This window comes from Amborella trichopoda, chromosome 12 (genome assembly GCF_054954075.1).
Source record: "Amborella trichopoda isolate Santa Cruz 75 chromosome 12, AtrichopodaSantaCruz75HAP2 v2.0, whole genome shotgun sequence".
Taxonomy (NCBI): Eukaryota; Viridiplantae; Streptophyta; class Magnoliopsida; order Amborellales; family Amborellaceae; genus Amborella; species Amborella trichopoda.
This window is the reverse complement of record NC_142347.1, coordinates 48,235,287-48,259,420: the sequence shown is the minus strand read 5'-3', so window position 1 is coordinate 48,259,420 and position 24,134 is coordinate 48,235,287. Positions and strand designations below refer to the sequence as shown.

General features: G+C 36.7%; 1 protein-coding gene across 2 annotated transcripts; it reads right to left on the bottom strand.

Moving 5' to 3' along the window:
* On the bottom strand, positions 1–24,134 carry LOC18435617 (signal peptide peptidase). Of its 2 annotated transcripts, XM_088853026.1 has the most exons (13): positions 23,983–24,134; positions 22,657–22,740; positions 20,453–20,555; positions 18,221–18,336; positions 17,954–18,105; positions 17,758–17,843; positions 17,074–17,201; positions 4,111–4,161; positions 3,854–3,940; positions 3,644–3,713; positions 1,597–1,733; positions 1,401–1,478; positions 1–284 (listed from the first exon to the last, which is right to left on the bottom strand). In XM_088853026.1, the coding sequence occupies exons 3-13, from the start codon at positions 20,490–20,492 to the stop codon at positions 177–179; spliced, it is 1,053 nt and encodes a 350-aa protein (XP_088709152.1). In that variant the 5' UTR covers positions 20,493–20,555; positions 22,657–22,740; positions 23,983–24,134; the 3' UTR covers positions 1–176. The 2 variants fall into 2 exon arrangements, with proteins under 2 accessions (XP_088709152.1, XP_006845723.1); XM_006845660.4 differs by lacking the exon at positions 22,657–22,740.

Sequence of the window (24,134 nt, the reverse complement as noted above, 5' to 3'; positions counted from 1 at the left end):
TGACAGACTAATGTTAGATTTCATTATTAATCCAAAATCTTTTGACATGCTTTTTTCGCTTCTAAAACTTGGTGCTAAACTTGCTAGGGTTATTTTTGTAATTGAATGGGAGGGCAATGGCATATCTTGCCAAAAGTTAAAAACAAGCCCACACCATGAACATGTTACTCATCCCTCTATTCTTCTTTTTTACTGGGTATAGATTCGCTTGTTTTCTCGCCGTCTTGTGCCGAATCCTTTGAGCTTTTCGCCTCTTCAGCCTTTGACTCATCAAACTCCAACATCTACACAGTTAACAGAGGTAGAGTGAGAAACCAAACTCGTAGAAAAGAAAACACCTTTTTTTTTAACTAGAGAAAAGAGAACATGTTCATACTTCCTTTTAGTTTCCCCAAAGAGAAATCCTTCCTTGGTTATAGGAAGGATAATTAGGGAAACTTTCCTTTTGGAGACAGACTAAAGAAAAGACATAGGCCGTTGGGTTATCAGCATCCAGTCAATAGATGGCTATGATAGAGGGACGTGGGGAACACTCTCTCTCTCTCTCTCCCCCCCCCCCCCAAACATTGGGGATCTTGTACACACACTCTCCCTTTCTCTCATGACCACCCAATGGACAGTGTTTTCCCCAGTGAGCAGGAATATCATGTGCTATTTCATTATCTATTTACATTTTCAGGAAGGACTCGTCACTTGGTGAAATGACTATTTGCATTTAATGACAAAAGATCAAAGACAAACAAATGATTAAAGATTCTTCTGTGTGCTTCAGTAACAAATGGGAAGTATTATTTAAAGCACTAGCGTCATGTCAAGAAGTAACATCTATTTCATTCTCTATTTACATTTTCAGGTGAGACTCCTCACTTGGTGAAATGACCATTTGCATTTAGTGACAAAAGATCAAAGACAAACAAATGATTAAAGATTCTTTGGTGTGCTTCAGTAACAAATGGGAAGCATTATTTAAAGCACTAGCGTCATGTCAAGAAGTAACATCTATTTCATTCTCTATTTACATTTTTAGGTGGGACTCCTCACTTGGTGAAATGACTCTTTGCATTTAGTGACAAAAGATCGAAGACAAACAAATAATTAAAGATTCTTCTGTGATTCAGTAACAAATGGGAAGCACTATTTAAAGCACTAGGGTCATGTCAAGAAGTAATATCTATGTCCAGCCCAACAAAATACAAGAAGAATTCCATTCTATCGATACATGCTTGTCACAGTAATTCCCAACCATAGAGTTTCAAAAGATGACATGCCAAGATTCATGATTTCAAAGTGTGATGCATTAACATTTGAAAATGCATGTCATAACTATGTCTGATTCTCCAATAACATTTCCAACATAGAAAACAACAATAAATAAAAAGCAAGCAAAGGGCAGAACATACCGGTTTTAATTCTCCATTCCAAATGCAATGCACGAACAAAAACCCAGTAACAGCAGGCACTATGTATAGCAAGGCGGGCTGCAAAATAAAAGCACAATTGAAAACCAGAAGATGAAGGCACATATTGGGGGGGCGGGGGGGGTGGGGATCAAGGGGGGAGCGGGTTGGGGGGGTTGAGAGAGAGAGAATCACTTACCTGGGCAGCTTGAAACCAATTCATGACACATATTGTTAAGATCATGCCAACTGTATAACCACTAAATGCACTGCAGAAATATCGCTTTCCTGTCTTTCTTGAGACATCAAATCGTAAAGCCAAGGCGACAAAAATACCTGCAGCAGAATAGAACTTCACTGAATTAGATGGTGGAACCAACCTTCATTTACTTATGGATGGATCACACTTTTAACATGTCCGTAACAACCAAAAAAAACCACTAGAGATAATTTTCTACTCATTATAATATAAACAATACAGAAAACAAAGAGTCAAAAGAGAGAAATTCCATGCACCAGTTAGAGAGAAAGAGAGAGAGAGAGAGAGAGAGAGAGTCCATCTGGAAAAGTAACATTAACAACAGTATTAAGGTATATTGATTTGGGAAAGTTTCAATGGGGGCACTGAATTATCCCATCAGTGGGCTTTGAACAGCGGAATGACACAGATGGCAGGGGTAATGTTTAAGGAGTAGGAAAATGAAGTGTAAGTACATTGTAGACAAATCCAATTGATTTACCCATTAACTATTATATCAACACCATTATATACCATGACCTAACAGTTCCAGCACGCAGGCCAATGAATAGCCACATTTATTCCCACCGCACAATAAGACAACAATTAAGTGATTTATCCACACATGATATCAATCAATTCAATACCAAAGAATAAGAGATCCTAATCAAATATTCAAATGGTCATCATCAGGGTCTAGTTGAGTCAAGTCTTTTATGATAAATGAAATCCATTTCGACCAAAACATTTACACCCTACTCGCAAACAAAATAATAATAAATTAAAAATAAAAAACAAGAAGAAAGAAAGAAAGGAAGAAAGACAACAATTCAATGATTTATCCAAACAATGATATCAATCAATTCAATACCAAAGAATAAGCAGACCCTAATCAAATATTCAAATGGTCATCAGGGTCTAGTTGAGTCAGTCTTTTATGATAAATGAAATCCATTTCGACCTTAACATTTACACCCTACTCGCCAAAAAAAAAACAAAACAAAGAAGAAAGAAAGAAGAAATTGATTGGCTTCTTATTCACATTTCATAACTCACTAAGTGACTTAGAATTCACTATTGAGAGAGGACACCATATTCAGCATCTCTGACGATATTACATACATTAGTCACGCATCTTAAACATCTATTGTGTCATGGCATGATCTAAGCAACTTGGTGCTTCAATCAACAATGCATGCATAATTGTGAGTATGCATCAATAGGAAAACACATATGTATGCCTGCATAAGAGTTGTGTGTGTGTGCATGGTGTATGTTCATTAACAAGCACGCTAAGTGCACAACAAATTCATGTATTCCATTAAAAAATACATGTCTTAAAAGTCCCGATCATCCACGCGTAATCCCAATCAGCTTTAGAGTTAGATGACATCCATTCATGGGGACGTGAATGAGGGCAGGTGGGTGCATGTCTGTATGGATGCGGTTGGGTGACTACATGCATGTGAGTGTGGATCTGGAAGGGCAATTAGATGCATGTGGGTATGAGTAAAAGCACTGGGGTTGACTGAAGAATTCCCAGGAGGTCACTCATCCTGCCCAATCACACTTGGTTTCTACTTTCTAGGTTCAAATAGGATCTGCCTCTATGATGCATGAAAGAGAGAGTAACTGTGAGCAGTGCTTAAAAATACAGTACCAGGCAGGGGATGGGTCCGGGTCAGTTAGCCAAGCCCTGAGTATGACAGTGAAGATCTGGACCATTTCACTGGTTTTTTTAGACAACCAGACAGACACGGTCAGGACTTGGAAGGACTCAGTCAAGCCTCGGATCATCCGAGTTGGTATCATCCCGAACTGGCAGGATGCCGGTTCTGAGTGACGGGCAAGTCTGAGTAGGACTCCCCAAGTTTTTAAGTACTGCATGGGAATGATAATTGTATGCACACAGAAATAAGGCTCCAAACTTTTGCCCACTTGGAAAACTGGATATGGATAAAAGCTCCATTTTTTATCTAGTAAGTGTTTGAGAACTTAGGACTTTTACCTGGGATCACAATGTCCCCAAGCCCTAGCATTGAGAAAGGCCGAGCAGAATCTGAAGTTGGAAACAAAAGCTGCACAGCAAATACACACTTAAATCATGGAGCCAAGACAAAACAATAGCTTAGATACGCAATCACTCAGTAATTGATAATTGTGAGTGAAAATCAACATAATCTAAAAGAACTATGACATAAGAGAGAAATAAACTAACCTTTATGGGGGCATCAAAGGATTTTGCAACACTGACCATCACCGGGGTAAAAAAGACCCAAAATATATCGTACACAAACAGCCCAGCCTGTCAATGGTTAAAATTAGTAAAAGGAGAAAAAAATCACAAAGAAACCAAAAGGATTTTAGCAGAGAAAGCAGAGCCAACTGCAAGCAATCTGATATGCATCATGTCCACACTATACGCATAACACAAATTATAGCACACTAACATAAAAATAACAAATTAGTCCATACCAAGAGAATGGAACCAATTTTGAATGAACCAAGAGACAGCATTTCAATGCCCTGAAAAAACAAATCATGAATGCTTAGTTTAATTGCAGGCAAACACTATTCTCAAGTGGTGCAAATTTACAACAGTAGTAATCCCCTAGATGGCCCCAACTAGATGAATACCTTTCATTAAATGAAATCTTATTTTTAAAACAAGAAAAAGAAACATACACTAGGACCTAGATAGCATCCCCAAAGGAACAGATTTCAAAGTTAATAGCAATCTCAAAAACAAGGCAGCACCGGACAACTTTTATGTGGTAAAGTCGCAAGCAGCATGCTATCATTTGTTAAGGAAAACAGCATGCAAGGTTGTCTTTCACAGCCTTTAAAGAGGAAACAACTTAAGATCACCTTAAGTACTAAATTATAGACTGTTTGCAGAAACCAACAAAAAGAAAAAGAACAGGTAAACTTGGCATTTCAAAGTTAACAAGCATAGCTCAACTTATAAACGTCAGCTTTCCAAGGAGAAGTAATAGAAAGGGCAGAAGTTATTTGCCTAAAGTAACACAAAAGCTTTGCTCAACCATAAAAGCTCCTTCTGTAATGTGTATATGTTCTAAATCTTGAAAATGAAAAAGTGCAGTGTCTTTTTGCCAAAAGGAGTCCCTTGCCAACAGATAAAAGGTGCCAACAATTCACTCTACCAATTCTCTTTTGCTTCTTCTACTGTGAAGATCCTCTTCCCAAACAGGCTGAAAGAAATAGATGCTTTATAATGCCCCTATAGGATTGTATTTGCAGGATCGTCATTTCATGGTATGATGCACGGATACCACAAAAAGGGTGTGATAACCATTTCAGATGCGTGAAAATTGCATGTCATCATCATCAAAGCCTTTTTGCAACTACTCGGGATTGGTTACATGAATCCTGATCCACCATTCTACTCTATCAAGGACCATACACTCAGTGAGGATATAAGTCGGCATATCTTTTCTCGCTATTTCCAACTATATCCTTTTGGGTTATGTGCAGCGCATACCCAGTACAACACCAGTTAGGAGGTGTGAGTTGGTTTAAGTAGAAAGCAGCCCATCTAAGTCTACTTTGTCTCATTTTATCGTCTATTACAGCCACACATCCATCCCTCACAGTTGTCCTATAGAACTTTCCCTTCAGCTTCATTGGTATACATCGATCACATAAAACTCCAGTTGCACCTCTTTAATTCGCCTACCCAACTTTAATTCTATTTGCGACATCTTCCTCAATCTCTTCATTTTCCTAGATTATCGACCAAGATATCACAAGTGCGCTCTTTTTGATATTTCTTGGTCGCAATCTTAACTACTTCCTTGTCTCTACTCTTATTATTACTAAGCTTGCATTATATATATTTTGTATTACTCTGGCTAATTTTAAAACCTTTAGAATCCCTCCAAAGTTCTAAGTTTGTGTTGACGCTGCTTCGGATCTCATCGATCAAAACTATATCGTCCACAAACAATATACACACCACAATACCTCAACTTGTAGGTGCCCAGTGAAGCCCATAACTACAACAAAGAGGTATAGGTTATCACTGGAAACTCACTTGTCTCTCCACTAGTTCGCACACTAGTTAACGCCCCTTCGTATATATCTCTCTCCAAGTCAATATAGTATCTGAAGACTCCTTTCTTTTCCAACACCCACTAAATTAAGATTTAATCTTCTATCTTGTTATGTTGACTGGTTAATCTGTAAGAAATATTCAGATTAGTATGCTCTACATCTGTGTAGCTGGTCTACGATCTCTCGTATCAGAACACAAAATATAACTTAAAGGTTAATTTCAGTGACTTTATTCCACTGCTAAAAACTTTCTTGAGTTACATGTTAATAACAGGAACTCTGAGCGGCTGAGGAATGGCCTAAAAGCGGAGATCATACATTTAACATGAGGTAAAAGAAAGTTGGCCTTTCAAACCAAAACCAAAATTACAGTCAACAAGCAAGATATTTTCGAACTCATGGCAGGAGATATTTCTTCAGAAGTAAGTTTAGACACTCCTCGTTCATCCACCTCTGAACCTATGTTTTCAAAACAAGAACATCTTTTCGAAATTACCTATACTCCTGAAAAATTTTCTGAAACTCAACCTCAGTTGATCAAATCCTTATCATGTTTATGATAAATCAAGCTTAAACTGGACTAAAAGGATTAAGAAACTTCGTGGAAAGAAAAACCCTGAGTCCATAAAAGAATATGTCCAAGCCCCTTCCTATGATCAACATCATATCCCAGCCACCCAGTCTGAACAGTATGTTACAATAAACCTACCAAAACATCTTTTCCCTTTATGGTTAAAAGAAGGATATACCCATATCCATTTTGGAGCCATAAAATTAGCCTTAACCTTTCATGGCAGAAAAGGGATGGAAGCAGTAACTAGAATTGCTTTGCTAGATACAAGATTTCTTGAATATCAACATGCTTGTATAGGCACCATTCAAACCACCTTAAATGCAGGCACCATCTTTGTTACCTTCTTCCCAAATTTCAATATCCCTATAAAAGACCCCAATCTGAAGCGTTCAAAGTCCAGTTACAAATAACTGTAACTAAACAAATTGAGACCTCTTCAGTAGCCACTCTTCATTACCAAATGGTCTATCGTTTGCAAAACCATGCATTCGACATTGTTACACCTTTAACCCCTGAAACAGAAAACACTGCTTTGTTCATCAAAGTTGATAACAATTCTCAGCCAGTTTGTCACTATGTACCCAGACAAATATCCAGGGAAAGACTGATTGAATTAATACCCTCCACTTGGGTTACAAATTATGAGAATTTACAAGCTCAAAGCCAACCAGTGTTACAAACTGAGTACAAAATGACTAGATTGACAAATGGTCAGGTCCAAGTTGATTTCCTACCCTCAAGTCAAGAAAATCAAACTAGAGATATTTTTCCAACTCATTTCCAAGGATTGCTCGAAAAGGTTCCAATTCTTGCATTTAACAAACTTGGCCAATGCATTTATGAACAGAAAACCATAGATGGCCATAATTGGTTTGACTGCTGCAACTGTGACTCTTGTCTTCAAACTGATGATGAAATGGAGATAAAGACAAAAAGAAGAACACCAAAGAAACAATCTTCTTCTCAACGATTGCATCAAAGATATCAGGATGGAGATCCTACAGTTGATCTCTTAGGAGAAAGTTCAGGTAAGTGGGATTATTATGTGACTTATGGTACTTCTCCCAATTCAGTCCCACAATCTTCTCCTATCATTCCCACTGGATGGGATGATAAAGATGATTCCCCAATACAAAACAGTTGTTTAATGTTTGACCCTTCCAGTTCAAATTATGTAGATAGTTTTCCTCCTCTTCGTGATTTTGAAAAAATACAAGAGAATGAAAAGCATGTTTGGAAAATAAAAACCCCTCCTGCAAGAGACTCCTCTGGTACTTCTAAACAGATTTCATCTACTGAAGCAAGCCTAAACTGGCAAGCTGCGAATGCCAAGTTTCAAAGTTTGGCATTGCTACGACTAGAGACTACCCAAAATTCTATGAAAGCCCAGTTGGAAACTACCCAGAACACCTTTACGTCTCACACCCAAGGGTTGACACGCATAATTATGGAATTGAAAGAAAAAATTCAGCTGTTACATGAAGAACTTTTGCAAATATAGTATTGTGTAAAAGACATGCATGAACAATCTTATTTGTTGTCCGTCAAAGGGAAAGAAAAAGCATTTTTGGAAAAACAATTACAAAGCCTTGAAAAGGACTATTGGATGAAATCCCAATATCATTCTCCATACCAAACCCAATATCAACCTTTGCCAACCTTTTCTCCTCAACCAAATTATCCTACCTTGAGAAACCCAGACCCTTTTCCACCAACAACAACTTTGTATCCCCCTACTAGAATTATTAACCTCGACCTTTTGGACTAAGATCCTATAATCCTTATGAAGATGAAAGAAGATTTCCAGAAAAAATGTTCTTTCCCCAATTAAGGAAACCACAACCTAGACAAGAACCTAGTCCTTCCCAAACCAAAAACCCAAACCAAACACCTCCTACAGATAAGCCTCCCAAACAAGAAACCCAGATGTTCCAACCCTCAGAAATTGATTCTGATATCATTGCCTCATCCACTTCTCGTTCCATACAACTACCCGAACCCGAACCTCTTGGTGATATGAGCACATTCTTAAAGAATCTTACCAAACCCTCTGAGATAAACCTTCATTCTGAAACCCAATCTTCCTCTGACTCATTATCAGAAACTTCTACAGCTACAACATTGTCTGAAACTTCTAATACTTCTGATCCTCTGTACATGATGAACCAACCAGAAGCCGACCCTCCAGAAGAACCTATGGAACCAGACCCAGATCCCATACCTACAGAACAATTTAGACTTCCCAATCTTCCACTCCCAACCTATGGAGATTCCTCAAAAGGCTTTACCATAGATGACATCCCTCCTTCGAAATGGATAGACAGATTCAAAGAAATTCAAGGATGGATGCATGCGGAAATGTTAAATCCAGCAAATACTTTGACCAACACAATTGCGAAAGTCATTGTTCGGTTTCGTGGAAGACTATTTGACTGGTATGTCAGCCTTGGAGAATACAGGTAAACTCAATTAAGAAACAGTCAATCCATTATTGAATTTTTCAGCTATCTCATTGCTGAATTCACAGGACCAGTCAGACGTGAACAGATTACTGCAAGAGAAGAATTCTTCTAACTTATATTTTTTTCTTTCAAACGGCATGATCTGGAAAAACATTTTATGGAAATGAACAAAAAATACCATAAAATTGGAGGAATCGATGATGTCAATCTCAAGCAATATTATTTAGAATCTATTCCTCCTACTTTGGGCAAAGAGGCCACCAAGACAATGGAAAACCAAGGACTCACAATTCAAACTGTTAGTTTTGGAGAAATTTACCAGTTTGTTATACATGCTTTAGAACGGCTATGTAACCAAGTAGAATTTGTCAAGCAAATGGAGAAAAACAAGTATCTTCTTAGCAAATCCTGTGACAAGCCGTATTTAAAGATTAAATGTGACACTGAGAAACATTGTACATGTCCTTCTCTTGGAAGAAAAGCAAAACAGAAATATGGTCATACCATGGACCACAAGAAAAGAAAAAAAATTCAAAACTTATAAATTACTTCGACGATCCAAATTCCGAAAGCATCGAACCAAAGGAGACCGATGTTATGTTTGTGGCCAACAAGGACATTTTGCAAAGAATTGTCCCAACCAACAGAAAAAGAAGAAGCTCATCCATCTTCTTTCACAGGTACTAGACGAATCTGTTAATGAAGATTTGGAATCAGTATTTTCGCTGGATGATGAACACAATGATGAGACTTTGATCTCAATCTCCTACACAGTGGACTCTGAGCTTAATGAAATCTCAAATTCAGTCATACCTGAGGTATTTTGTCCCCCTGAATATTCCCCTGAACCTCTAAACCAAATACCTGCTGACTCCTATCCACTCTGTCAACCAACCCCAATAGCCTTGGTTCAACTCCTGCATGAACACTATTCCAAACCACTTACCCTCCCTGCCTTTTTTGATACTGGCGCATCTGCAAGCATATTAAAACCTGATCTGCTACCTAAACAATTTTGGGAAAATTGTACCCAGTCCTTCAGAGCTGCCAATGGAGAAAAGTTTACTATCACCCAGATCAGCAAACCTATTCTCATAAAACTTTTTCCAAAAGTTGTCATCCAACATAGACTCTTAGGATCATTTTTACCCAACAAAGACCTCCTGATCGGATTTGATGTACTACACCAGGTAAAACTGCACTGGACTTCCAAAGGTCTGCACTATAGAAACCTCACACTCCCATGGATAGCCAGTCTAGATCAACCTTTAACCTTAGAACAGGTCAAAGATAAAATTGTTTCTGATTGTTGTGCTACCTCTCTTTCAGAATTTTTGAAAAAATGCACAAATCCTTTATAGAGAAACCAAAACTTCTATGTCAAACTTCCGTTCAAAAGGAATGAAGACATAAACCCCACAAAAGCCTCGCACAGAGGACTTAATCCTGCAATGTTAGAACAGGTAAAGCAAGAAATACATGACTTGATTAAGGAAGGATTAATTGAACCAACTAGCTCCCCATGGGCTTGTGAAGCTTTTTATGTCAATAAAAGAGCAGAACAAGTTAGAGGGAAACTTAGATTGGTAATCAACTACCAACCCTTAAACTCTTTTCTTGCTGATGATAAATTCCCTTTGCCCAACCAAACTGCATTATTTTCTCAAATTTCTCATGCACATATATTTTCAAAGTTTGATTTAAAATCTGGTTTTTGGCAAATAGGGATACATCCAGATGACAGACACAAAACAGCTTTTTGTTTACCAAATTACCATTTTCAGTGGACTGTCATGCCTTTTGGTTTAAAAAATGCACCAACTTATTTTCAAAAGGTTTTAACTACCATCTTTGAACTCATCTCAACACAAACTCTGATATATGTTGATGACATTCTCTTATTCTCTCCAAACTTGCAAAGCCATATCAATTTGTTAACCAAATTCCACTCTCTCTGTTGTCAATTTGGCATTATGCTTTCTGAAAAAAAATGTGTCTTTGCTGCTACTGAAATTGATTTCCTTGGAATGCATTTTCATAATGGGATGTACAAACTTCAACCTCATATTGCCAATCACTTGCCAGAATTCCCTGATACCTTATCCTCTGTTAAACAAATACAGCAATTTCTTGGCATTGTCAATTATATGTCACCCTTTATTCCAAGATTATCTCTCCATACCAGCCCTCTTTATTTGCTCTTAAAAAAGAAAGCACCACCATGGACTTATAAGCAAACTGAGAGTGTTCGCGCACTGAAATCCATTTCCAAAAATTTGCCTTCATTAAAAATACCCTCTTCTGAAAAACGGATTTTGCAAACAGACGCCTCAGATGAATTTTGGGCTTGCATTCTTCTTGAGGAAATTGACAAAACAAGGATGATTTGTGGTTATAAAAGTGGAAAATTTAAACAGTCTGAATTACACTACCATTCCACTTTTAAAGAAATTCTGGCTGTAAAACGTGGAATAGAAAAGTTCCAATTCCACCTTATTGGTTACAGATTTCTGGTTGAAATGGACTTATCTGCTTTCCAACATATGCTGAAGTTTAAAAACAAAATATTACCAAATCCCCAACTTCTACGTTGGTCGAATTGGTTTTCTCAATGGGATTTCGAATATAAACACATTTCAGGAAAAAACAATGTGTTAGCTGATATGTTTTCTCGGCGGCAATTTTCAAAACAATCAAATTTCTCAGTCATTCCTTTCACAGGAGCCATTATCAGCATTGATAACACAGATCATGACCTTCCCGATGAAATAGAATTGATTCTGGATAAAACTCTAGCTTCTAGAAGTGACCAAATGCAACAGAAAATGCATGAAATAGTCTTAAGAAATCATGGAGATTGCATGCATGGAATTCGATGCCATCCATCTTACCCTTATCTTAGCCTCTTTGAAACCAAGCATTATTATAACATGCCTAAAGAAGTACTCTGCCTCTTATGGTACTTAACCCAAAACCACCATATTTGTTTTATATCCCATGTAAAAAAACTCATTTCCTACCTAAGGCACTGCCATTTTCTTCAATGGAATAATTATATGCACCATAATCCCAGAGCCTTGAATTTTTATAAATTCCTCCTAAAACATTACCATTACACTCACTGGATGGATTCTTTCAGACCCTTTCTGAAACCTTATGTTGTTATCAGTTTCCACCAAACTCTCAAACCGCTTCTTTATCCAGATTATACCTATATCACCCAACATCCCCTTATAGAAACTATTGGATGGTATGATTCTGATCTCCTTAATTTCTGGCCTAATAATGCAGAAATTTGGTCTGAGCTCAAAGCTACAATGTGTTACATTAACAGAGTCTCTCTAGACACTATTCCTTTGCATGTTTATACAGGACAAGAAGTATGGAATGCCCCTCGAGGAGCAGCTTTACTCCACCAACTTTACCATTGGCTTGCTGACCATCCACCACCAGAAGATGCACCAACTGATAGCTCAAGTGATGACTCATACAGTGGACCTTCTCATAGCCCATCTGCAGGAAGCTACGACTCAAACGGTTATCCATACGACATGTATCCAGATACAGACTGAGACACTGCGGATCACTATTTTGTCGGCAGCACTATTTTGTCGATAGACACTGTGGAGCACTATTTTGTCGGCAGACACTGTGGAACACTATTCTGTCAGACCCACCTGTCTGTTACTGTAGATATACTTTTGCTTTGTACTGTTCACTTTTTACTGTTTCCAGATGCCAGCTGTCCTGGCCAAGTTGTTTGCTTTTAATTTTATTTGAAGTCCGGCTTTCACGTCCGGAGTCTATAAAAGGCCTCATGAGGCATTGTAAACGGCAGGGTGCTTCTAGAGCCTCTCAGCCTTGTAGTTCTTGTGTGCTTGCTTTCTTTCTTCATCTGTTGTTCTTGCTTTCAGCATGTCTTCCGTTTGATGTTTATATCCACCTAATGTTTTAATTTCTTCTGGCTTTAATATCTTTCTGTTTTCTGTTTGGAATGTCATTCATAAGCTTTCTCTAGATCAATAAAAATCATGTGGAGGTTTTTTTCCTTCGTCCAAAACTTCTCAATCAGTTGCCTAAGTAGGAAAACAGCCTCAATTGTTGACATCCGTGGGATAAAAAGAGTTGATTTTTTAATTCATTCATTTCATGCTTTAGTCATTGCTAAGTCACTCTCTCCCATAGCTTCATAGTGTGGCTCATAAATTTGATCCCTCGATGGTTTGTATAAATTCTGTATGCCTCCTTGTTCTTGTAGATAAGTAACACAATACTTTTCCTCCATTCATTTGGCAATTTCTTTGTTCCCACACCTTATAGAACAACTTGGTTAGCCAGTCAATACCGATCTCCCCCATGCACTTCCAAACCTCGGACAAGATACCAATGATCCTAAAGCCTTTCCCATCTTCAAAGCTTCTTTCACTTCCGATATCTTACTTTTTTCATTCACCAAATTCCATCCCCCATATTTACGTGCACCTTTTTATCCCACCAAAACATCATTGTACTAAAAAAACGTGATGGCCTATCTCTCTAAAAGAGCTTTAGCTCTCTAAAGACCTACCCTTTCAAAAGAAACACATCTTCATCTTTACCGCAACCTAATCTATTCCCGACCAACAATGGCCACCATCTACTGGTCGAGTCATAGGATCTCAAGTGCAAGCACTCGACACCATGAATCAACAAATTCAAGTGATAGACGAAGGCGTTGGTCTATCAGTGCCAGAGGGGCACTGCAGGCGCCAGTGCCCTTATCTCTTAAAATTCATGTAAAAAAAGAAAAATTTAGACCTACTAAAAAGAACGATTAACCCTTCCAAAATAAAAAACATCTTACTAAAATAAAACTTGTTTAAAAAATAAAGAGAAAAGTAAAAAAAATAAAATAAAATAATTGCTAATTTAACACTACTTCTGACCGAGATCCGACAGCTCCATAAAAAATCCAGCTCAATAATCTCGCTCCAATAATCTCGATTGTATCACATTCATTCTTTCAGAGCCAAAACAAGAAAGGCAAAAGAAGGATGTAGATTTAATTTAGATTTCATCTTAACCCTCTTCGAAACTCGAGGACGAATATTCTCCAACCAGAGGAGATTGAGGCAGGTATGGGATGGCCTAATTTGGCCTTTTTTTACGGATTTTACTTACGAGAATTAAGGGTTATATTTTGGGGATTTACAGCTTACTTTTAGTAGTCTTCTACTTTAGGTTATTTGGGTTTAGTAAGTTTTTATTGTGTTTGATTGTTCTTTTTATTTTAGTTGTTATTTCTTGTTTTATTAGGGGTTAGGATTAAATAAAATGGATGGCTAGGATTTCGTAGGAGCTTTCTAGGGGGTTTTAGTTACTTAAATTCTTGATCTAAAGGGATAAGCGCCCTCTTGGAGAGGGGCCTTATCATGTGAAGAAAGAATATGTTTTTGGTCTTGTGAAGAAATCTTTGGGGTAGATTTCCTTCCAGACCCTGAGAGAGACTTTATTCTTTCACCATTTATTATTATTTTATTTTAATTCTTTGTTTCCTATCTTCCCTACATCATTTCTTTTGCAATATTTTCACCATTTTTCTTTCTAAAAATCTCTTTCCCTCGTTATTTGAATCTCACTCTTAAAGTATGCTGAGTTCATAAAATAACTATAAAAAACAACCTTAGAGAAACCGGTAAAGAAAAAAAATGAGGCTTTGGGACCCACTTAATTTCAATCATTCAAGAAACTATCAGATTTTCTCTTCTTTGTGCATCATCTTATAAGAAAATTGCATATTTCTAAAAATTACTTTCAAGAAGTAATGTACATACCATGCATAATCATGCATGCAAAAAAAAAAAAAAAAACTGGTAGAAAGAGAAATCATTTCATCATGAAAATCTTTATGAGAAACAAATGGGATATTATTAGGAAAAGCATAGATCAATAATAATTTGAAATTATAAGATATTAATATCAATGAATTCATACTATGCACTGATTACCATTAACTAAGTAATGGTGATTTGTATGATTAGAAATTACTATTATAGAATAATGAAGATATACGCATAGTACAATATGAGAAAAATGTAATCTCCTATAATATTTTGATCATTTTAATTATAATGTGCATGTATCTTAAGGAACAAGATATTTGCGTCTTCAATAATTTAATCGTGACAGAATTTATATAACAACTATTAGATTACAGTATATTATGATTCATCTATAGTAATATTGGTAACTCTTATAAAAATCCTCATTACCATGATTATTCTGATAATAATTATAATAGAATCATTTAATATGACAATTTAAATCCTATTGGTATATTTATGTTAAAATTATATATCATAGAGAGTTAACGGTGCATACTCATAACATGATATTTAAATAATATGTCATAGTGGACAAACTTTTGCTCCCAGTGTTCATAATATGTTTTACCCTATACCATAGGGATTTGAAAATTTGTACACCTTTGGAGGGCGGCATGTCCACAAGAGTTTGATCTTCGGTGCTGGCTCGTCTCAGACTCCTCTAGCTTCAGTGAAGAATCACAACCGCTCGTGGATGCGATGAGAAAAGAACTTTCTTAAAGGGTGCTTGAAAACCATAGAAAGGCAGCTACCTTCTGAGCTTATTAAGTTTTTATGGTTTCTTTTTATTGATGAACATAGTTAAAACTATTAATTATAATCAGCTGACCCCTATGGTAATAATTATCAGGGCATTCATAGTACAATATTATCTTGATTTATGTAGTAGGGTTTTACCGATATATCATAACGTTTAGAATGTTTATTATTATATATTTAATCGAGGGTGCGAGTGTGCGAGTATGCTATCATATATTACGTGATTTGTGATCATTAATAATATAATAATATCAAACAATACTTTTACAATCAAGTTAGTATTCATTATGGTAATTTATACTTGTCTCTTTTTGGGTAAGTAAATTTATGCTTATCTTTCTATACTTTATATTCAAATATATTTATCTCAAAAAAACCCATTTACCCTGTATAGTTCGCCCTAAACTCCCTCTCTTTCAAGGTCACATGCCCTACCAACTCTCCAGGGATACGATTCCCTTCCGTACTTGCGACACCTGTCCAACCCTTAACTACAGCTTAATGATATACTATAGATGGCAGTGGATAAGAGAATCAGATGTGCATCTACTACCAGCCACCAACAAGAAGGAACTCAGATTTTCCACAAAAAACTGTATAGTGTCCCCAGAAATAAGTATCTAGAAGGCAAATTTTATGTTATTTGTGATCATTAATAATATAATAAAAATATGAAACAATACTTTCACAATCAAGTTAGTATTCATTATGGTAATTTATGCTTTTCTATACCTTATATTAGAAAACAATTATGTTTATCTCTAAAAACCCCCCATTTACCCTTATATAGTTCGCCCTTAACTCCCTCTCTTTCAAGGTCACATGCCCTACCACCTCTCTAGGGATAGGATTCCCTTCCATTCTTGCGACACATGTCCAACCTTTAACTACAGCTTAATAATATAGTATAGATGGCAGTGGATAAGAGAATCAGATGTGCATCTAGAACCAGCCACCACAAGAAGGAACTCAGATTTTCCACATAAAACAGTAGTATGTCCCCAGAAATAACTATCTAGAAGGCAAATTTTATGCATTTAAGAATAGGGATGACTTTTGGTCCTTCCAGGAACCAAAACAGTGTCCTCTCCCATTTCCCCACCGCTCCTGGCATAACTTGAGGTGATCTCCGGCAAGCCAGTTGGGCAATGAATTGTAACACCAAGCCGCGACTCATAAGGCCATTTGACTGCAAGATCCTTGAGGGAAACAAAATTGCTGCACCTTAATTTTGGGGACTATTAGGTCATTTAAATCTTTATCATTAACCATCCCCACCCAATAACCAAGACGAGATGGGTAGGACCAAAATAGGTGAATATGGAATCACCAATAGGAAAAGGAGGATGGTCATTATATAAAGCATCTACTGCATGCCATGTCAAAATGGCTTAAGGGAATTGGAGAAATCTTCATCTTTGAGAGCTAATGAAAAAATTTCTAAAGCGTAAAACTCTCAGAGTATGTGGATAAATCAAACTTCATTCAAGGATGTCCATATGATGAAGAAGAAAAAGAATAATCTAGTGAACATACTCAAAAATAAAAATAATAATCTACAAACATATCATCAAAGAAAAAGCGAGCAAGTGCTATGATTGTGATCCATGAGAATATTAAGCAGAAATACATTACTTGTCAAGCAACGAAGGCTCATTAAACCCATATACAAAATGTGAAATCATAGGCAGGAACATCTACAAACCTGAATGCAAAATGCTAAACCCAATATATTGTTCGCAAGCCAATGCTTCCTCAAGGCATACCAAACACAAAAAAAGGTTCCTGGAATTGCCGCAACAACCTGAGACTTTGTAAACTCCACTCCAACAGCTGAGTAAAGAATGTGTACAGATTACAACTAATTCCAAATTTAAACTAATTCCAAGGATTATGATAACTTTCCAAAGAACATACAAACAGTACAATCCACATGATACAAGACGAACAACAGATTAATCATCAAAGCACCCTTACAAAAGAAGGTAATCAACTGATGAAGATTTTAAACAAGTTGTCATCATCATCAGAGCCTTTTCCCAACTATTTAGGTTCGGTTTAAGCAAGTACAAACCAAAAAAAAGAAATGAATTCCCAGCCTACTTCGATTTTGTCATCAAATTTTCTTTTTCCAACCTGGCATAATTCAAGGACTGACCCTTTACTAGGGGTATTAACTACATAATAATGTTAATAATATTTCTAAAAATTAACAAGGTCAATACCACACTGACCACTTCACAAGAAGACAAAAGACACTTCAAGAAGCATTTAAGTAGTGCAAACCACAAATAATTTAGAGAAAAATAACAAGAAGTCTAAAACTGAAAGATTGCCAAATGGATCTCCAAAGTAAATCAGAAAAGGACAGACAAGGGATACAACATACAATGGAAATACGGGAGATGCCACTCAATGACATCGTCATTCCATTGTTTCGGAAGAAATCGCTTTATTGCAGGTAACAATGTCGCACTGCGAAGTCAATACATTATGACATCAGATAACATAGCAAATGTTGGAACATAATTCCAAATCTAATAGTTAATGACAAAATCATATAAGTGCATTCAGATAACACATACGAGAGGGCAATGATCCCAAGTACAAAGAAGTAGCATGTAAGTACAGCGTTAACCAAGTCTTTCGACAAGAATTTGAAGAGTAAGAACAACGACAAAAGCATTGCACTGCCAACCAAAGGAAATCGCATGGCATGCTCCTTTGACATCGTCTCCTACAGGCATTACGAAAAGCCATGTTTAACTCAAGAATCAAGAATTCAATAACCAGCATTCAAAAAAAAAAAAAAAGCTCAAAATAAAATAAATAATGCTGTAAATTCCACTTACTGAAGGTGGTGTTGGCTTGATAGAGCGATGGCAACCAACAAAAACAGTCAGGCATGCAGTCAAAACTACATTAATATTTGGATCGACTTTGACAACAAGGGGTGCAACTGACAAACCTGTAAGGACTTAGAAATCTTATTAACCTTATTAATCTGCTTGCAGAAGATGATTTGTTAAATTAAAAAAAGGCCTCAGCTCTCAAAAAGTTAAGCAGAAAAAAATTTCTTAATAATGTGCACTATAAAAACCAACAGATCATAATATGTTCCAACAAATTTGCTTTTTGTCGAAATGTGTCATACAGCATTATAATGCACAGAACTACATCAAATCTTCTGTTCAACCTTCCAAGTTTTCACATTTTCAAGGCCTGCTGCCTTTTAATGCAATGATTGTCCCGCTTGTTTGGCCACTGCATGTGTTTGTGTGAATTTTCGTATGGAGTTTCATCATAAGCACCACTTTTACGTTTGGGTGAAAACTCATAATTTCAGATTTCCTTCATTCACAAAGCGGCAGCATTTTAGCTATACATGCACACCAAAATGAGGGTAACACGTGGCGTCCAAAGATGCCACTGAAACTCATTCTGGCTGTCACATAGAAACACACACACGTGCCGACATGCACTTTTGGGCAGCACAAAGCATGAAACTATAGTGTGCGCAATAAAGAACGCCTCCTTTGAATGAGGATAGTCTTTTCTTTCTAATGTTTTTGATGAATGGGCATTTTGTGCATTCTCCTTCGGTCCTGGATGTAAGGAAACATGGCCCAGTAGGAGTGAGAGATCTACCAAGAGATCAGTAGAGCAGGGTTCACAAGTCCTCTAAAGGGAAAGGGAGTAAATGGGAATTTACTAAGTTTCAAGGGAGAACTCCAATAAATTGTTAGATAGTTGGTTTGGTCCTTCTCGAGTCCCTTGATGGTAGAATATGCTTTCCCGAATAAATGAATATCATTAGGTGGGCAAGAGCGGAATTTATAGAGGATAAGTACCCTCATGGAATAGATCATCAGGGTGGTTGATAGGCCCGCCACATGATCCAAGAAGCAGACGGAGAAAAATTCGCTGGCACATGTGAGGAAAGGGAGCAAACTAGTGTAGCATGGACGAGCAAATGCCGGTTTTAAATGACTTCCTAAAACCAGGTCAGACCAAGAACAAGCCAATAGCATCAACACTGGACTTTTTTCTTTCCTTTTTTTTTGGGCGGGGGTTAAATACTAATACACCATCTACTTTGAAGATTTTTAATCTATTTCTTAACATTGGCCTACATAAATCACAAAATATATTGACAAAGTTTGACAAGCCAAAAACATTTTATTCATCTAATACCAGAACATGTACATCTTTTCAAGGGAAGAAACTCACTTCAAAATCTCCCGATTCTTCATTGTCCATCCCATAGCCATGACCAATCTAAAATATATTTGTTCATCATAACACACACACAACCCACCCCCCCCCCCCCCCCCCCCCCACAAACACTTTCTAAGTTCACTAGTAATCAGTTTAGTTCCAACAGGCTTTGATTTACAGTCAACAACTGCAGCGAGCAAAATTGCGAAGAATCAACCTTTTTTCAAATTTGACAATCTAAGATCAGGGAAAGGTAGGGAAGAATAAGAAGACAAACTTTTGCATCTACCATTGCCTAAAAAGAAGTAACCAAACCACTGTGAGTTCGTAGAGAGGGTTTGAGGTATTCTACGTTGGAAGAATTCTGGTCACAAAGTTACTTTCTCTATGTCCTTTAGTAATCAGTCGAGAACAAAAATAAATTACATGAGGAAGTTCCTCAATGCCTCATCTACCATAAGAACTATAAAAGGTGGAGCATTTCATTGTAGAAGATCCAGATGAAGAAAATAGGAATTCTATGATCCAGTACACTCAGGAACACTATGGCAAGTACAAGCGTAGTCCTTGAATAAACAGTTTATTATGTCAAACTAAAATACTATCGATGTATGTCACTACAAATGCACATGGACCCAGTAAAACTATATATTGCATATCATTTTGCAGTAAAAAAGACCCAATTTTGAACCAATGAACCTTCAATAAGGCAAAAGAGGTTTAGGGAAAAAAATTGAAAAAATGAATGTAAACGTATGTGCTCTGGTAGATATCATTAGCAAAGATTAAACAACAAATCTAATTTGCAATGAAAATATGAAGCAAATGTAGGGCAACCCAGAAAGGAAACAACCGAAAGGAGGTACCTGCTAATGCAAGATTCGCAATGCGTTCAACCATCTTCATAATTAATACTCCGAATCAAGAGCTATAGCTACGAAGAGATTTGACCCCCAAGACCCCTCTTTCCTGTATATAAAGGCATACTAGAGAAAATGAGAAGAATTGGCTGACAGCAGAGAAAAATAACTAAATGAATGGAAAAAGAAAGAGCATTCGATCATAGCATTTTATTTTTGGATGGTTCAATAGCACTTCCACAGTCATGTTCTGTTAATCTCTCGATTCAGTACCATCCTTTGATCATGTTACGCATGTTTGTCACTCACAACACACAACCACTGTCAATGCCCATAACTTATTTGATTTAATGAAGAAAGTTGACTCCTCAGACCCCTCTTTTCACACACACACACGCAGGCACATACACCAGTGGACACAGTGTACAAGGAGAGAAAAAAAAAAAAGTGAATAAACGCGAGTTGAACACAGTGTACAAGGAGAGAGAAAACAATAAGTGAATAATCGCAAGCAAGTCATCATCTGAATTGGTTTCATAATGTGTGGGGGAGATGGTAATCACTTCCTTCTGACAAAAATTTCAAAATCTCTTATATGATGTCGGCTACCGACCCAAAAAAATCAAAATCTCTTCACCTACCCACCAAGAAAATTTGGATCTAGAACTCGCTCATCTTATGATTGCGGGGGTAACTTTTCAGGACAACAGAAAAGTGATGTGGTCATCAATCATCAAATTGCAAAAATCCCAAGGGCTTGAGAAAGTTCATTAAATGCCCATATGACATTCTCACGCAACTGCCCCTACCCTTGAGAATACAAGCTGCTCTCAAGGTTAAGGTTTAACAGATCATCAAGGGGTAGGATGCATAAGCCCATAGTTTTGAAACTCAGAACTCTGAAGTGTTCACTCTTGGGCACGGGCAAAGAGTCCCATTTTCTGTACAGAATTTAAAGCAAATACAGCCAAAATTGGTGGCCGTATCCCACTTAGGAAAATGTGGGCAACCATCGAAGATATGATGTTCCTGCCTCCATTTGGGGCATTTCCATTAAACCCTATGCAGGTTGTCTTATTTAAGATAATAATATATATATATATATATGCTATCTCTCCGTTAACATTGAATTACATCATCTATTCCAACTGATTTTTGTTCAGGATGATATCAGATTTACACACACTGAATGTGAACTCGTTGAACAACTGAATAGTGAAAGTTACAAGGCAACAATTATGCAATAAATTCCACTAAATTTAAAGCAAAGCAGTAATCTGTCCATTCTACGTCCACTTAAAGTGGTACTTATCTCAGTGTTGTCGGGACCGACAGCTGACTAAACGGTGAGGCCACCAGTCTAATTGGACTGGCCAAACTAACGGTATACTAAATTTTATATATATATATAGATCTAGAAAATAAGGAAAAAGGGGGAAAACAAAGAAAAATATGGAACAGCCAGAAACATTCAAGTAAGTAACTAAATTTTAATCTACTATTCATAACAACTTTTAAATCTCTTTCCTGCTTGGTATTTCTATTTTGAAAAATCAGCACAATAAATTACATAAAAGCTTAAAATTAGATATTCCTAATATCAGAGGACCATCCAATTATCCCTAGATCAAAATATCCCCATTAATGTAATAATATCAACTTCCCCTAATAAAGTAATAATATCAACTTCAAAGTTCATTCAATCATTTATCAAAAAAAAAAGGTTAAAAATAGAAAAGTCTTACTCGGAGAAAATGGCAATGAGTTTTAGATAGAGAGACCACAGAAAAAAGCACACAAATGGCATGTAAAAACCCAAGAAAAAGCATTTCCATGTGGGCATAACTATCAAAAAGCACTACCAGATAATGGATATTGGATTGATTGGATGATCACAAATCAAAAGATTCAAGGCTTTTTTTTTTGGGTAATTCAGTGGGGATGAAGAGCGCCTACCCATTTTTTCGAAAACATTAGTGATTTTTTGAATGTGTTAAGTGAGAATGAAAACCTAGACCTTAGCTGGGGCATAAGTGGTACTACCACCACGACCCCAACCCCATTTTCCAAAAAAATATTCAAGGCTCTTAAGAAGATATATTGCAAAACCAGGAAAACACAAAAAAAAAAAAAAAAAAAGGAAAAAGATAACTTTTACCTATTTTTTCAACAATAAATTAAGCAATTAAAAAGCAGTGAAATACGCTTACTTGGACTTTAAAGGAAGGCAGACCTATGGCCGGATTCGCTGAGGAAAATCGCAAGAGAAAAGCCCTAGGGACTTTGGAATTTTGCTGTAGAGAGAGAGAAAATTCCCAAAATGAGCGCTCTCCCTCTCTCTTTAAAGATTAGTTATCTAATATCTATTCTTCTCTTTTCATTAAAATTGACCACATAAAACATTATAAAAAAGAAAATTGTTTCATTTGGCCTGGACCGCATGACTACATATGCGGTCCAAAAAGTGTAAAGCATCCATCTTAAAGATGGATGCAAGTGGGGTTCCATTTAAAAACAATGGAAACTAACAGTCCAAATGTTTTCTTACTAAAGAATTATTATTTTTAATTTTTAAAATTTACTTATTTTTTCATATTCATGATCTCCATGTTAGAGATTACATGTCCTTAAAAATTAAGTCCAAACATCCATCTCAAAAATATATTATTAATAGGCCCGCATTTCTACATATGCAGACTTAGCCACTTAGAAACCGGGTCCTTCTAAAAAGAAGGAGTACTTTCAGTAAAAGTAAAGGACCAGCTGTACCACCAGTCCATGGCCGGTTCAATGGACCCTCCGGTCCAATATGCCAGACCAGACCGGTCTATTAACCAGTTCCCTGTTTTTGGTTCAAACGGGTTTGTCCAGTATGGTTCTTACAACATTGAATTATCAATTAAAACTTCGCAGTAAAGCTCCTCAACCCTATATCTACAAGTCTTAAATAAAACCCATCCTTCTTTTAGGTTCCTAATACGGTAAAGTAACAATATGGAGCTATTTTTTTTCCTCCTAATGATGACAAAAACCAGTAGAACCAGAAAAAAAATCACACATTTCACCTTAATTCAATGTATTACATGTCCGCCCCAAAATAATCACAAAAAAGAAAAAGAAAAAAAGAAACACAATTGATGTAAATTACACAAAAATCACACATTTCACCTTATCCATCTCGGAAACCTACTGGATGTTAAAAAGTTAAAGATTTCTTCAAAAAAAAAAAGAAAATCTACTTGATGTTCGTAATCGAATAAAACGCAGCCATCAATAAAAACGCCACAACACCCTAAAATCATAACCTTGACAAACGCTTGCAGATCACTCTCCTTTCTAGGATAAATAAATAACAAATCCAAACCTATAATAGATCAAAGGCAGCAAAAAGAAGAAACGCAAAACCAATTACATGAATACAAAAACTATTCAAAGTTCAAACAAACAACAAGAGAAGAACAGAAGAGAAACGGACATTGAAACAGATCTAATGTATAGCCATGAAATAAAGCAATCGTGATTTCAACAACTGATACCTGTTTGTCAAAGTCCGTCGATCTTTTTAGGGTTTCCTCGATTGCAATACAAAGCCGCGGGCGTCAATAATTTGATGAAATCAAATCTCACAACGAACGTGTGCCCCTCTCACTCTCTCTCTCTCTAAAACTGCCTTCCTTGTATTCATTCT

What these genes read in the sequence shown, in the direction of transcription:
- LOC18435617 (XM_088853026.1), bottom strand. Translation starts at nt 20,492, where the DNA reads ATGAAGATGGTTGAACGCATTGCGAATCTTGCATTAGCAG. An exon ending in TGCGAATCTTGCATTAGCAG is followed by an intron (nt 18,337 to 20,452) that starts GTACCTCCTTTC and finishes AAGTCCTTACAG; the next exon opens with GTTTGTCAGTTGCACCCCTT. An exon ending in TGGGGACATTGTGATCCCAG is followed by an intron (nt 1,734 to 3,643) that starts GTAAAAGTCCTA and finishes ATTCTGCTGCAG; the next exon opens with GTATTTTTGTCGCCTTGGCT.